The sequence below is a fragment of the Gallinula chloropus genome (assembly GCF_964237585.1).
Source record: "Gallinula chloropus genome assembly, chromosome: Z".
Taxonomy (NCBI): Eukaryota; Metazoa; Chordata; class Aves; order Gruiformes; family Rallidae; genus Gallinula; species Gallinula chloropus.
The window spans coordinates 80,118,456-80,135,196 of record NC_140089.1 but is presented as its reverse complement, the minus strand read 5'-3'; the positions used below and the strand labels follow the sequence as shown (position 1 = coordinate 80,135,196).

Sequence of the window (16,741 nt, the reverse complement as noted above, 5' to 3'; positions counted from 1 at the left end):
TTTATAAATCTGTGTTGGGCTCATTCCATCATTAATTCTAGCAATATGTAAGTTACTTCATAAGCTCCTGAAGTTAGATGACTTATCATTATTCCTAGGGCAGAATGGTACAAAGAAATTGTATAAGGCCTCATTAAAGACTTTTTCTTCAAAGACTTTTCTGTCTTTTGTTCTGACGATGGGTGAGCATCAATTTTCAACAGAGCAGATCAGTGAAAACCTGAAGGAAATCTATCTAATTTAATGTTTTCATTAGACTCGAAACTTGTGAGATGTCAACTCTTCTTAGCTTACCTTTTGGGGTTTTTTTGCTGCAGCAAAACAAAAGCATGTATTTTTCAGTACAACTTTTTTCTCTGCTGATCCCCACTTAGGGAACTCAATCACAGTTTTCAGCTCTCCATTTCATGCTTGGTAATGCTTGCTAGGCTGCCAAACTGTCAGCATATACACAGGAATATCTGGACGTTAACCTCCACTGACTCATATTATAGGTCACTTCAGGTTAAGATTCTGTCAGGAATACGTTAAAAATTCTGACCATTGAAGAATTAAGTGCAGACCAAACTTCCAGTGTTTAGAAACTTCTAACTCCAAAGCAATGTAAAAAAACTCTGCATGTTCTGTGGCAGAGGTTGGGTGGGTTTTTTGTTTGGTTTTGGTTTTTTAAATTGAGTGCTGCACATTTTGTTGTCAAGGGAATCACTGCTGTAGTGTATGTAAGAGAGAATAAAAATGAGTTTTAGGATATTGTGGGATGAAGTCAACTAGGGAAGGTGGGAAAAATATTCAAGGATGCTTAAATCTTTGCATCAGCGAGGAATCTAAGCCGTGTATCATGTAACTAGCTTTGAGTTGTGTCTTCAGCACCTCCTCTACACTTCTGCTTTCCTGGCTGTAAAATAAGGAGAGTACAACTTTCCCATGTGAGGAATGTGAGGCTGACTCTGTGCGTAGGACTGAGTAATCTGGGCAACCTTAATTTTTCAACGTTATCACACTGGATTTAGATCATGGCTAAATTTTAGCAAGTGACTGCTGTTGGAAAGACTCTCACCTGCCATTAAAGAAAGACAGCAGTTACTCCAAGAGCTACTGCCAACTCATTCAGCCCTGTGTTATTCTCATCAGATCCTTCCAGGCATAAGAGCTGACTGGGATTCCAGCTCCCAGTGCCTGATGTAGTGATGTCCAGTATTGTGTAAGAGATCTTCATGGAGGGACAGGTGCGTAAGCTGTTGTGTTCTTAAATGAGAAGCCAGCACAATAGATTCTTAAGATGCTGGTACTGTGGATGCCAGATTGTGAATACCAAGAATTTTGACATTTGGAGATGTTTGATTCAACCTTCCTGGGCCCCTTGGCACTGTATGACCATGTCTTTGTGCCTGAGCTCTAAGGCTGTTCTCAGAAGAACAAGATCACACCAGAAAAACACTGAGAGATGTTTTTCAGGTTGTAACATGGTAGATACTAGCTCTCTGAAGTGTCTTGAGTGTTTTGCTGCATTCACTTTCCCAGGCAGTTCAGCTTTGTCTTGCCCAGGACCAGATGCAGCCCCTTCATGTACAGTGGAGGTGCCTAGGTGCACTCTCTTCCCCGCCTTGGCACACACAGAGAGGACAGTGATCTCTAAAGCAGCACATTTTTCTGAGTGCTGTGCAGTCCCAAGCTTTCTCTTTTGCTGCAGAGAGGCTGGAGGGAAGCCAAACTGCCCATCAGCAGCCTGGCTGGTGGGGACAGGAGATAATGGGGAGCTAAACTCCCCTTTAACTCCCACAGTGAATCTGTGGTGTTGATGAGACTTATAGTTGGGGTTGATTTATGTAGTGGTTGGCTTCCCAGAGCTGAGAGCCTACAAAGTTGGCTGCTGATAGAGAAAGGTGGAAATTTCTTCTTATGCATATAGATATCTATGGGAAGGAATAACAAACACAGAGCCAGACCCTTCTCAGTGATATCAGGGGAAAGGGCAAAAGACAATGGACATGACCTGAGATTGTGAAATGGCTTTGAGACTAACAAATAGAAAAGTTACTTTTGTTTTCATTCAGGTTGGGGTGGGGTTTTTTTAAACTAATAGTTTTTTTCCTGAAATCTACTTTTAGTATCTCTTAAAAACCACTTACACTAACCACTAATCATACACTTCACATATCTGCTTGAGATGCACAATATTTCATGTACTAAAAATAAAGCAAGCAAAAAAAGACCAAATTACAGTGAGAAGAACTGAGTATCTGGTGTATATTCAAGCCTTATACAAAGAGGAATGCTGGAAGATACTGTCCAGATTTAATAACCAGTAGCTGTCTGCAGAGGGGAATGGGTAGAGGACCTGGAGATGCTTATCCATAAATTAATAGGGGCCTAGACAGTATTCTAGAAAAAAATATCACTGCTTTAATGCTGTGGTTTTATGCACTTCCTCAAGAACTTGATGGTAACCACTGCTGAAAAGGGGACAAGGGCAGGTGTCCAAAGAAGTACATGCCTGTGCAAAACTAACTGCAGGTTGGCCTGTCTGTATAACTTTGCTGCTTCTTTGCTCCTCAGTCAAATCTGGGTCTTCTGCCAGATGTCTTCAGAGAAGTTCTCAGAGCTGCAGTATCATTTCTAATTGCCCCCTTCATGGTCTGAGCTGCACATATCCATCTCATCAGGCATCTGCTTTCAAGAGGCTGCAGCACCATCACAAAACTATAAGGTTCCTGTCCTGTATCTTCTGCAGTGTGTGTGTCCCCCTCAGAGCTCTTCAGGTGAGGAATGCTGAGATGCTGGCAGTCTCCCTTGTTTGCTCCAACAGCGAGCTGGTGTGATAATCCACAGGCAGGACATTTACAGATGTCCCTCCGTTGTGCGATCCTGGGGATTTCTGAGCGGTGTGTGCCTCCTGGAACCCCCTGCTTGGCCACTTGATGGCACTCTTAAATATTTAGTTGGTTGCAAATGCCATCAACCATGCCAGCTTTTTAGAGCAGGGATAGAGGAAAAAGAGCCTCAGGTTTTAAATAGCGAAACACTATCAAGATTGCAGCTTAAGCTGACCAAAACAAGAAAGGCAGGAGCAAAAGCTCAGCTGCTTTGCCGGCTGATGCCAGATGTGTAATGGGAGGATTAGCACTTGTCCAGCTGTCCAGCTCCAGAGTGCTCTGTGCAGACAAGTTCTTCCTCCTGGATGTGGGACCCAGGAAGTGTCCCCCACTCCCTGGTTTCTGAGGTGCTATGAGAGTGAGTTATGTGAGATTGTTAGTCTGTCTAGCTGAGGGTCAAACATAAATGCAATTCAAAAACAACAGGAGTGTTGCTTCTGACATTACTCATATATGGAACTTTTATGGCTCCCATCAGTCACCCTTCTCCTTCATCTGTGATGTGTACCCTCTGAAGTGTGGTGAGCAGTACCAAGAAGAAGAACAATGGTTTTGGCACAGCAGGGTCTGGAATACAAATCTCCCTGTTGCTGGTCTTGCACCTTTGTGCTAGATATGGACTCCCCCACTTATATAACTTCAGAGTGGAAGTTAGCATTTATAGCGCACAGGCAGTTGCACAATTACTACTTGCACTGTAAAATCAAGCCTTTATGAGTATCTTATTTAAAGAAGAATTTCAGTACCTGCTAGCCCTATAATGCAAAGCCCATGGCTGATCATAATGAAAAAACCCTGGTTTTACCTATGGCATTGCAAACTCAGCCCAGCTGCATATTCCTTTTGCTTTTTGCAGTGCTCACCTGCTTGCCTTTATGTGAACCAGGGGAGAGATGAGCTACAGGCCAGATCATCCTGCTCTTTTCAGGGAGGTGTTACATCTTTTCATGCCATTCTGCCCTGTTCTTCTCTGCCTCTGAGCCTTTGCTCTTGCATGCAGTGAGAAAAAGACATTGATCCAGGCATTTCCTAACCCTCTCGGTTTTGTTGGCCTGGTTGACTGCTGTCTCTCTTGTACTACTTTGCCAGACTGTATTTTAGAGTGAGATGCAAACAACCCTGACAGCTCATTTTCCTAAAGGCTGTTTGTCTCTGCCCATTCATGTTTCTGAGACGTGTGTCTTGCTTCTGACATGTGCAGAGCCCCACAGCAGTCACTAGGACTGCAACACAGCTCCATGAAGTGTATGAACTACAGCTTGCCTTGTCACCTGTCAATTTTGTCTTTTCTAAATTGCCCAAAAGACTTAGTAATTCTGGGTTGTTTTTTTTTTTTCTTTCACCCATCCAAACTTCAAGTCCTGTGCTTCCTAAACAGAGACCCAGCTAATAACATGAGCTGGATCGGGAGCACCAGGAATTAATCCAGCAGCTAGTTAACAGTGTCAAGCAGAATGTTAAATTTTACATTCAAACATCTGAATCTGCATAAACCAAAATGATCTACAACTTCTCTCCAGCTACTGTGATGGACTCGCTCAGAGCTTACAGATCTCACAGTTACAGCACTGCTTACTGGGAGAGTTCATATTTCCCTGGGATGAGAAGTGCCCATACTCACTGACTTCAGCACTGCACAGGTGATCTCAGCACAGGGGGTTCAAATTCCACTGACAAATTTCAGAAAATAAATGCTGGCAGAGTTATCATCTGAGGCTGTGTCTCAGGGGGGGTGCTGTTGGTATCTGTGGTGGCCCTGGAGCCAGGCATTGTTTTCACTGGTCCTCTGTATGGATGTATAAACTCGCAGCAGATGAAATTCGTGACTGATGAAAAGGCAGGTGGAGTTGTAAATCATGCTGGGAACAGGACTGTCGTACAGAGTGATTAATCTGGTGGTAAACTGGAATTATTCAAACCAAATGCATTTTAATGCAGCCAAATACAACATTATACCTCTCTAAACAAGGAGGAGTGCTGTGTTTTTGAAGGCAGCAACTCTTAAAAAAAAAAAAAGAAGAAAGAAAAAAGAAGGCTTTTGTGGACAAGCAATATATTTGAGTTCCCAGTGTGGTATCTTGGCAAAGAGGGTGAACATGATCCTGGAGTGCAAACAGGGAGTGCTGAGTGGCAGCAGAGATATGATTTAAGCACTGTGAGTCTGATACTGGAATATTATGTTTGGTTCTGGAGCCAACATTTTCCAAAGCATGCAGAAAAACTGTAGGTAGTTCAGTAAACAGCCTTGAGCAGATTCAGGAGTTGGAGAAGGTGCCTAAAGGTAAGGGCAACATCCAGTTGAAATTTGGACTGCAAGTTAATTTTGCCTGGTCCTAGCAGAAGTTCTTGCCATGTGATGTCCTCCACATATCTGTGGAAAGTTTCTTAATATTCTACTGTTCTCCACATCTGTTGAGAGCAGCTCTCTCTCTGCAGCTGTGAAGGCAGTGCCTTTGACGGGTGTGGAAAGCTCTTGTTGGCTCACAGCTTTCTGCTGAGCAGGTCTCTCTATGCAGTGAAAATAAGTGTGATTTTTGAGTTCAGGCTTTGAAGGTTATCAGAAGTATCCTGAAAGGTAACTAGTGTTCAGTTCTCAAGTATCTTAGTGAAGAGAAAGCACCAGATATGAAAGAAGCCCTTCACTCAATCAAGACAGGCATAAAAAGAATTAACAGTGGGAAGCCAGATAAGTCAAATAAAGAATTAGGTGCAGCTTTTTAATCACTCAAAGTGATTAAACATTGAAACTAACTGCAAAATGAAACAGTGACTTCTCTGTCTTTTGAGAGCTTCGAATGAAGTATGCATACACTAGCCAAAAACAAGTTATCAAGCTCAAAACAGGATATGCCAGTAACATTTTGAGCTGTGAAATAGAAGAGGCTGGGCATTCTGGCCTCAAACTGCAAAGTAATGACTTTTCAAAACATTTTCTTTTCCAGGAAGGGGCTGTTTTGAAAGTTTGGTGTTAAGTCTTTTCGCTGCCCACAGCACGGGTCACAGCCAGATCCACAGTGATCAGGGCTTGTGTCAATGTAGCAATATGCTCAAGTACTTATGGGCATTGTAGGGAATAGGAACAGAATGGGCATCAGTGGTCCCAGTTTAAATTTCTCAGGGATCCTGGGGTGGGGCCTCCTTGAGCAAAGCCCTGCAAAATCCCAGTTCTGCACCCTGTTTTTCCAGCTTGTTGTAGTGTCTTTGGGCAGTTCTCTCCACTGCCCTTTCTCATTCCCTTGGCTGTAGAACAGTTCTGCAGATACAGTCTTAAAGCACTCTGAAGTGCTATAAAACTTCTAGTTATTATTATTAGTCCTCAAGAGCCTTTGAAAATACATTCATCACATGCCCAAACTCTCTGAGCTCCCAGGAAAGATTTGTTCTTTCATAATTTTTCTGAACTGTTGGCATGCAGCTAAGCTCCAAGTGCCAGCCATTTCCTTTCTTACAGAACAACCCCTTCTGCGGCCGCAGCAAAGCGTGGAGTTGGCAGAGCTATTTAAATAAGCCAGGAGAGCCTTGCTGAAGCAGCACAAGCTTACCCAGCATGTTTCACAGCAGGTTAGATTAGCTTGTGCTCAGTGCCATGCTGCACAGGTTTTGCTCACTGATAGAAAAAAAAAAAAAAAGTGTAAGTATTAAGAATTCATTAATTTTTGACTTGCTCAGTCATCTGTTTGCCATGCAGGCTGTAGCACAGGCAAATTCGTAGGTTGTGCTCAGGGGTTTGTAGACCTGGATAATAATAACAATTTGCTGGGAGAGGTTTGCTGGCCTGCAGATAACCTTTATTGTCCTCTACCTTTTTAATATCTGAAAGGCAAGTAAACAGAGGAGCTGTTTCTTTGGGTACCAACATTTTGGTCTTGAAACTGATCTCTTCTCCCCAGAGGAGATCACCTAACCGAGTGTAAATCACAGCCAGCCCCTTCCCTTAACCTGATGGAAACCCAAGCCTAAAGGATACAGCTGCAGCCAGCAAGCTCATCAGCACATGGGCATATCTAGGAAAGGAGAGTACAAGAGCTTGTGCAGCTGTGATGCTCAGAAACAAGTAGCTATCACTATGCTTCTCTGTCTTCCTTCCTGGTTCAGATGGGGTCTTGGGGGAGAAAGGACAGATTTTAAACAGCAGTGGTTCCTTTTAGCATGGTGATTTCTTTATCCGAGCCGTATCACAGAAGAAGCTGGGGGACTTGATTTATAGAAAGCCATGTATCACAGGATCTAAGATGTAAGGCTGCAGTGTTTGGGTTTTAAGTCCTCCAAAGAGAAGGTGATTTGCCAGTGTATCACACAAGAAACTGCAGCACTGTCATGTTGTGGAGTACTAACTTCTCCTTTGACCCATGAGCAGCATGGAGCGTCCCCACACTGAGATTTACAGTGTGAATACAGGATCTGCCTCAGGTATCACACATTCTAACTGTAGGATACTGTTATGTTGAGCATACTGGTTCAGCCACTGAGCTTTCTGGAGGAAATGGAGGAAACCCATGCCTGTCTCATAGTTTTTTTGGGCAAAACAGAAAGATGCAAATTTAAAAAACAAAAAGAAAAGCAAAGCAAGCAAACCAAACCCACAAAAACCCAGCAAACTGAACACTTGCTGCTGTTTTTAAATTCAGCTAAGGAAAAGCATAAGTGAAAAATCTGTTAAAACAGGCCTTTATTTAAGCTTCAGAACAGGAAATTTTAGGTGGTTTTTGTTTTGCATGAACTATTTGGTGATGCCACTATGATATTCCGAGGCACTTTGCTACCACTAAACCATTATTTTTCTGAAAAGCGTTTGAGTTGAAGCTGCCCAGCTCTCGAGGTAAATGCAGATGAGTATTTTAGACAGTGGTAATAATTGCTTTGAAACCAATTTCTTATTGTCATGCTTACAGGCTGAGGTCTCCAGGTTGAGACCAGTGTAATCATGTTACCTGCATCTTTTGTTAGCAAAAATTTGTCTTCCCACATACACTGGTTATATGTCAGTGTCTGAAATCTGACCTCTGCTCAGGTCAACACTGGGGCTCCTCATGCCATGCAAACTGTCCCTCATTACAGTAAGAGCCCATTCGCTCTCCTCTTCTTGCTGTGTCCACCTGTAACGTAGAAGAACAACTCCTGCTGGCACTGTCAGAATAACTGTCTGGCATCTGTAGTATGTATCTCAGAAAAAAAAACCCAGCTTATACTTTGTGGGTCTGGATGGGGCAGATACTCTCTGCTCTTCCAGTGCATGCTGGTGCATCCTTGCAGAGGAGAGCCACTGTCTTGGATCTGAAGCTGCTGCTTTCACCTCCAGCAGTGGCACAGCCATTGTCAGCTCTCAGGTCTGCACCCTCTGCTTTTGTGTGTGCTCTGTGATCTTCTAACTTTGTTTTGGTAAGCTACCTGCATCTTGAGAGACTGACTACGCGGGATTTGGTGCACACTGCAGTGCTCTGCTGTTTTTTACTGAAAACCACAAAGCTTTCTCTTGAAAAGGCCATGCTTCAAAAGCTGTGCCACAGATACGCTGCTGTGGGTATGTGCTCTCCCTGCCAACACTGAACATCACTAATGAAATAAGCCCTTTTTTACATTTATTAAAGAACATGATGTTATGTCACAGTTTAGTACTCTGGGTGAGAGTCCACCCTTCACTGAAAAAGATTTACATGCCTTCTCTCAGAAGGTTATTGTTTTAGTGGGATTTACGTGCCATCCTTCACTGTTAATTGTGGATTATTCTCATCACTTTGCCTTTCACCTGAAATAGGCTGTACTTCAGCAATCATATTATCCAGACTTACTTGCAGTGTTCACATATCTGTGATTTAAACCATATCTACAATATTTCATAACCTAAAGGAGACAATGAGTAGAATTCAGCTCGTGGATTAAGATGGGTTTAACAGTCAGTAGAGAGCTGGCCATTACAGTCAGGGAGCTTGGAGAGTACAGCAGCAGACCAGATATAGAGAGCTTCTTTAAAGTGAATTTTCTACACTCAGTAAAGTGGATTGATTGATCTCTACTAATAGAAGCAGGGGCCTGAACAGACAGACAGACACATGTACACCTGCATTTGGGTGTTTTAATCTACAGACTGAATCCCATGTTTCACTCTGCTGCAGCTTCTTCCCAAGACCTTGTTTTCTCCTCTGCCAGGCTAACTTCCAGGTGGACTTGCTGAAGCTGCTGAGTTATTTTACCCAAAGGCTTGCTCCATCAACTCTAATTGAGGAATGTGGCCTGTGTACTGCCAGATCAGTGGAGAGAGAAGAACCTCTAAAAAGCAATTCAGGTCTTTGGTGTCTGAGTCACTCTCTGAAGGGGTGTCTCCTCTGCAGTTGGTGGAGGAAGCATGGGGGACAGGTGTCTCAGCTCAGTGCCAACAGACAGAAAATGAATGTGCACTGCAGACTTTGGAAACACACTTGGCTGGTCAGCACACTCCAGGAGAAGTAAGAGTGTGAACCAGGTTGAATTCAAAGGCTGTCTAAATGATTTGACTTCATAGTCCATTACACTGTGAATCAGTCCTGGTAGGTCATCTCCACAGGCTTCCCAAGTGTTTTTGCTCCTGCGGAGAGGAGGAATTAATCCCAATCATGGTTGGACCTCAACCTAATGCCAGTTCAATGACATTACTTGGATCAGAACTTCTGCACCTAAGACAGAGTTTCTGCACCTGGGATGGAGTAAGGCACAGGTATGGATTGGGAGAGGAGTGTCTGGAGAACAACCCTGTGGAAAGGGTCTGAGGGTGCTGGCTGGCAGCAGGCTCAGTATGAGCCAACAGTGTGCCCTGGCAGTCAAGAGGGCAAACCCAATCCTGGGGGCATCAAACACAGCAGAAACAGCTGGTCAAGAGAGGGGATTATCCTGCTGTATTCAGCGTTGGTGCAGGCTCAGCTGGGGTGCTGTGTGCACTTCTGAGCCCCACCATTTAAGAAGGATGTGAAGGTCCTTGAGTGTGTCCTGATGAAGACAAGAAGGCTAGTGAGAGGGTTGGAAGGCACATCCTTCCCACATTTCCCCCTCTACTCTGCCCTGGTCAGGCCCTACCTGGAGTATTGTGTCCAGTTCTGGGCTCCCTGGTATAAAACCCATGGGGATCTCCTGGAGAGAGTCCAGTGGACAGACTCCTAGAGAGACTCCAGTGGAGGCTACGAAGATGATTAAAGGCCTGGAGCATCTCCCCTATGAGGAAAGGCTGAGTGAGCTGGGGCTGTTCAGCCTGGAGAAAAGAAGGCTAAGAGGGGATCTTATTAATGTTTATAAATATCTTAAGTGTGGGACACAGGGGGAAATGGGCAGCCCCTTTTCAGTGTTCCGTGGGGACAGGACAAGGGGCAATGGCCTCAAGTTGGAGCACAGGAAGTTCCACACCAACATGCGGAAGAACCTTTACACAGTGAGGGTGACAGAGCCCTGGGACAGGCTGCCCAGGGGTGTGTGGAGTCTCCTTCTCTGGAGAGATTCAAGACCCGTCTGGACGCCTCCCTGTGTGACCTGTCCTGGGGAACCTGCTTTGGCAGGGGGGTTGGACTTGATAGTCTCTGGAGGTCCCTTCCAACCCCGTCAGTTCTGTGATTCTGTGATCCTGTGAGGAGCATCTGACAGCTCTGGGCTTGTCTACTGTGGAGAAAAGGAGGCTGGGGGGTGAGCTCATTGCACTCTCCTGCTCCCCGAGGAGCAGAAGGGCAGAGGGAGATGCTGAGCTCTTCTCCCTCCGATACAGTGATGGACACATGGGAATGGTACAAAGCTGCACTGGGGGAGGTTCAGGCTGGGCATTAGGAAGCATTTCTTTACCAAGAGGGTGGTCAGACACTGGAACTGGCTCCCTAGAGAAGTGGTTGATGCCAGAAGTCTAGGAATAAGCTTCCCTGTCTTCCAGTAAATATGTTAAAAATATTATTTGGGTTCAGACATTTAGAATAATGCCAGCACTGGAATCTCACCTTTCTGCAAAATAAGGAAGCTGTTTCTCCTGCCTGGTCCCAAAGTACAGAGACCTGTGAAAAATGAATATTTCCACAATCCAAATACAAAGCAGCAGAATAGTTTTATTGATGTATGAGATTCTTTACTAGTCCTTTGGATGTTCTCTACATGGCCCTGATAAATGTGAGGTAAGCAATGCCTCTATCTGCATGCTGATTTGGGATCAGATTGCCCCTAAGGAGGGTTCTCTGAAGTTAGTGTTATCACTGGGGTGCACATTGAGCAAGTCCTTATCCTGCAGGCTGGTCAAAGTGTTAGGAAAGGTAGGAAGCACTTTTAAAAGGAGATGACTGGTCTGGAAAAAGGATGTATAATGGGTACTTGAAGCACAGAAAGCAGTAAATTTGTTTCCTGTAAACTGAGTGCCTGAAGGCATTTGACAGTAAGAAAAAGCTCTTGGACAGATGGTTAGGATACTCTCAGAGACAGCATTGTTCTCATAGATTAGGAAAGCTCCTTCTTTACTTCTGGAGAGCTTATCTACATCAACAGCTTTTCTTCCTCTTTAGAAGAATCTGGAAATTGTTTTTCAGATGAGCAAAAAACCTGAGAATTGCAGAAACAGTCAGGACATTATTTAAAAAAAACCCCAACAAACTCCACAAAACAAACCACAAAAGAAAGATGATCCTATTGGGAACAGGGAGAGCTAATTTCAGGCAATGCACAGGAAAGGTGAAAGCAAATAGAAAAGAAAATGGAAAGTTTTGGCAAATAAAGCTTGTGTGCCAAACAAGCAGGAGGTGTTGCACATAAGCAGAAAGTAAAGCTATAGTGGGTTATGCATTGTGCAGTTACGTGTAATGGCAGTGGATATGATGCTTTACAGATACTTTAATGAATTGCTTTTCTCTGGAGCAGCAGTGGAGGCTGTAATATCAAATATTGCCAATACAGAAACTGAAATGCCTTTCCCTGGTTCTGCCTACATGTCTGCAATGCTAATGAAATCCTCACCCAAGGAAAAAAGGGTCCACAAGGTTCTTTTTTCTTCCATACTTGTCCTCCAAGGCTTCTCAAGTCTGTCTCACAGGAAGAAAACAAAAAGGCAAACAGTGTTTTTTCTGAATAAGTAATTTTTCCCCATGACCTGGGGATGATGTATCAATGGAGGAAGGAATGTTCATATGTAGGCACACCATTTGGTCCTGTGACCATGTGTGATGTCCTTCCCACAGGACTTTGCGTTCAGGTGGGTTTCAGGCATAGGTGAGAGCTGTTAGGTTTGTATCTACCAATAGCAGAGGATCTTGGAAACTGATTTAACAGCAAAACTCTTCCTTTTTTAGATGACTTCATGAAGCAGGGCCAAGGCATGCTCCTGCTCTACACGATGAAGAACCCCTCCTACCCAGAGTATGCCTTCAGCAGTGACAGTGGCATCATGTGCCTGGACTTCCATAATGACTACCCTTACCTCGTGGCAGTGGGTTTCTATGATGGCAACGTGGCCATCTACAACCTGAAGAAAGCAACCACCCAGCCCAGCTACAAGAGTAGTGCTAAGTCTGGGAAGCACACGGAGCCAGTGTGGCAGGTAACATTGCCTTTTCTTTCCTCTGACCAGGCTTTTAATTGGGCTGAGATTGGACATAGCAGGGAAAAAGTACGTATGGGGAAAGATGTTGGCTTAATACATGTACTAGCAACTGATTATTAGGTTTTAAGTGGAGATAATTTTGAAATGTGCAGAAAGGCAAAGTAATTGCATGGCTCCTTGGTCCCCAACAGAAACTAAACGTAAGAAAAAGTTTGCTATAAAGAATTATTACATTACTATTAAAGACTTCTGTTTGAGAAGGTACTAATGTCCTCTGTATATACCAGCATGCAATGCTATTTATGTCTCAAGTACAAAATCACAGGGCAGCAGTGATAAGCGGCGTGTAAAAGGTGTATATCAGCCCTAAAAGAGAGCTCTCTGGGGCACAGTAAACCCAGGGGCAGCTGCCTGTGGAATTAGCTGTCACTGGGATTCAAGACACTACCTTGTAGTTGACCTTGATGTATTCTGGTGAATTAAGAATTGTAACATGCAGGTAATGCTCTTAAAGTAATGCCACTCTGGCATCTGTCACAGGCAGCCACCAGATGGGTAATATTTTGAAACTCTGGAGTGAATATGTTGCTACATCCTGATAATTTTATAGTTATGTCTGCAATGTAATCTGAGTTAAGACTGAAGCACTAGAAGGTATATGCACTTCTGATCTCATTTATAGCAGTTAAAGTGTGGCATCTTATATTTCAGAGTGGTCTGTATGAGCCTGCTGAGGTGCAGGGAAGTGTATGTGGTTTGCTAGCCTGGCCTTCAGGCCGACTATTGCTGTTGCCTGATTTAAGCTATCTAAGGCAGTCATAGATCTAGGTGCAACATCAGTGGTCCTTGTACTTTGGCACATGCCACACATGGCTTGTCCCCCAGTCCTACCTCCTTGTTACTGTATTTTCCAATAAAAGTCCAAGAAATCAAGGGATCCTGATGGGACTGTAGATGAATGTGGAATATGCCAAGAGCAAGACTGGTGCTTGCTATAAACAGAGAGGTTATGCAAATGTAACATTTCAGAGGAGACCTGAATTTTATATTTGCTGCTGGTCCATCCAGAGCTTTTCCTCTAGCAAACATTCTGAGCCCTTCCTACAGGTTAACATGGTACCCTCCTTCCCCTGTGGGTTGTTACCATAATGCAGATGAGTCAGGCACAGATGCACAGGCATGTGCACATACACACACACATACATCCCCCCACCACACACACTACAGGAGGTCAACAGTTGTTGCTACACACAACAGACACCAGAATTTCATATCATTTGTGTCCCAGATGATACTGGGAAGGACAAAGAACAAACATATGCTTAAAGAATGTATCTAGTGGTATCATCCATCCCTACAGACCACAAGCAGGTAAGTTCAGCAGAAGAAGCAGTCTGTACTGGGTTTTTAGAGAAAGGTTTGTGTGTACCACTTGTCAACAATGTGTCTCAGAGGTGAAAATAATCATTAGGTATTCCAGGGAGACAGCTCTGAAAAGGTGACAAACTACCTCATGTAGATGTAGGTATGAGAAGCCCCTAGTTCCTGCTTTTTTGTGTTATTTCTCATGACTGAGTGCTGAGAATCATTATTCTTATTTTTTTTTCTGCAATAAAGTACCCTTTTTTAGTAAACTTTACAGTTTTTACTTTCTATAAAACTAGTGAGCAAGGGTATTTAATGTTGATTGAATAGCATTCAGGAAAGTTTGTACTTCTGTTGGAAAGATCTGGACTGGAGGCATTTGTCAATATCAGCTGAAAGGTTTAGAAAAAAATTTCCCTCTGTTTGATGGGAGAAGGACTATCTGTTCGGTTGAAACACTGGTTTGTTACTCCTCACTCTGCATTAAATTGTTCTAGAAAGTGATGCATTGCTTCTCATATTTAGTTCAAAGATAGAATCATAGAATCACAGAATGCTTTGGGTTGGAAGGGACCTCAATGGTCATCTCGTTCCAACCCCCTGCCATGGGCAGGGACACCCTCCACTAGACCAGGTTACCCAAAGCCCCATCCAGCCTGGCCTTGAACACTGCCAGGGAGGGGGCAGCCACAGCTTCTCTGGGCAGTCTGATCCAGGGCCTCACCACCCTCATAGTAAAGAATTTTTTCCTAATGTCTAACCTAAACCTGCCCTCTTTCAGCTTGAAGCCATTGCCCCTTGTCCTGTCAGTAAACTCCTTGATGAACAGCCCCTCTCCCAACTTTTCCTATAGGATCCCTTTAGCTATTGATAGGCTGTAATTAGGTCCCCCTGCAGCCTTCTCTTCTCCAGGCTGAACAAGCCCAATTCTCTCCGCCTGTCTTCATAGGAGATGTGCTCCAGCCCTCTGATCATCTTTGTGACCCTCATCTGGACCTGCTCCAACAGGTTCATGTCCTCTTTATGCTGGGGTCCCAGAGCTGGACACTGTACACCAGGTGGGAGTCTCACAAGAGCAGAGCAGAGGGGCAGGATCACCTTCCTTGACCTGCTGGCCATGCTGTTCTTAATGCAGCCCAGGATCTGCTTGCCCTTCTGAGCTGTTAGTGCTCTGCCAGCTGATGTTCAGCTTGTCATCGGTCAGCACCCCCAAGTCCTTCTCCTGCGGGCTGCTCTCAATCCATTAAGATGTTTTCTCCCCCACCAACACCCCAACTAGTCTGAAGCCTGTCCTTCTCTAGAGCACCCTGTGAGTCCTGACTTTGTAGAGACTGCAAGCCCATGACTTTGAAGACCAATTAGAAAAAGCAACAAAGTTCTCCCAAACAATTAGGAGCCTTTGTTCTCTGGACTTCCTGGCTCCTTCCTTTTTAAAGAATGCAGTCCTTTGACAATGGGAGCAAAATGAGAAGTGAGTAAAGCAGTCCCACGGCTCTTTTTTTGGGCCACTGCATCTTCAGTGACTTAGTAATATCTCAGTAAGTTTGCATAAAACAAAGCTGATGTAACATAGCCCATCATTAGGAGAAAAATAGAATAATATGCATTTTCTAATTCTATTACCTTAGAATGAGTTTTTCTGCCTGATATGATTCCCATATTTTTAAAGAGCATGGAAATGGCTTCTTATAGATTTGGCAATTATCTTCCATGTAGTAAGTGCTACAGACTCGTAAATAATGGAAAATTCTGGCTTGTTTGAAATTACACATTTCTGATTCCTTACTATCAAGTGATGAATATCCGAAGCTTGAAAGGAATAAACACCTACACAGACATGTGAATGTGTGTATGTGTGCAACACAATGCAGCCAATACACCACAGAAACCTCAGGTCTGACAGGAACTAGAAACAGTCTGCCAGGTCAGCAAATTCAGGCCTTTGCCTTTGGCTGCCAACACCAATATAAACGGAGTCAGTTCCTGGGAAGCTGTGTCAGAAGTGTCATGTTCTGCTGGGCCAAAGCCTGTGTGGGGTTAAGCTAATCAGCACTTCAATCACAATAATGCTCCAAATAGAGAGCAAAACAGTCACACTCCCATCCTTTGCAGCAGTGAGTGCTCCCAGAATGCAAGTTCCTGGGTGAGAAGCTCAGTCCCGGGGCTTGGCTCTGGTTGTGACTGAAGGTGGCCAAAGTAGGACGGTTTGGCTGGCCTTTGGCATGCAGAGCAGTCTCCTCTGGGAGCAGGGACAGCCTGCTGGGAAAGGGCTGACAGCAAAGAGCCAAAAGAGCCTCTCCCTTCACCAGCCTTTGAGCTTTGTTCTTACTTTCTCCCTTCCTTCCAAAAGATGATGATTAGGGTTTGTTTACAGCTGAGAAGAGTGCTTTTGTTCTTACCTTTCATCGCCGGGATGTACCAAGTATTTCAGGTTTGAAGCACTTGGACGTGGGAGCAGTTCAGAAACAGGATTTGATAACTGAAACTATCTGCTGTGTCAACGTTTGTTTCAGCTGTTATGTCTCCCTCCTAAAACACATCTTATTCGACAGATTTGTTTCCACTGGGTGCTTCTAGCTCACTTTCACATCAAACGAAAAGGACGTTATTTGTGCTTGCTTCTGGGACTCTTACAGAGCCAATACTGCTGCAGAGGCTTGGAAACGTTTATTTTTTTTACTTGCTCACCATCAAAATTATTGACTAAATTCCCACTGCAAAGTGTTGAGCCTAAAATTTGCAAAGGGAACATTTCTTATGGATGTGCTTAGAGCAAGTTTCAGCTGTGGCAGGCTGGCTCGTGTGCCCAGCCTGGTTTGGAAATGTGATGGAGAAATCACAGGTTAGAAAAGCAACTTGTTTCACTGTTAATTTACTGCAGCTGATACTGGCCTCCCTGAGGAGCGGCTACTATGGAGCTTAGGTGGCATCCTGGAAGAATTCTTTTCTGCCCTATAGTCATACATGGGAGTAG

At 44.1% G+C, this 16,741-nt stretch overlaps 1 protein-coding gene across 1 annotated transcript in view; it reads left to right on the top strand.

The window, feature by feature from the left end:
• Nucleotides 1-16,741, top strand: part of DNAI1 (dynein axonemal intermediate chain 1) — a gene marked incomplete at its 5' end in the record, with an annotated part of 179,210 nt that overhangs the window by 75,046 nt on the left and 87,423 nt on the right. The window contains one exon of the mRNA XM_084278606.1: nt 12,152-12,399. Coding sequence (XP_084134732.1) covers nt 12,152-12,399 — 248 coding nt within the window. The remainder of the gene's footprint in view (nt 1-12,151; nt 12,400-16,741) is intronic.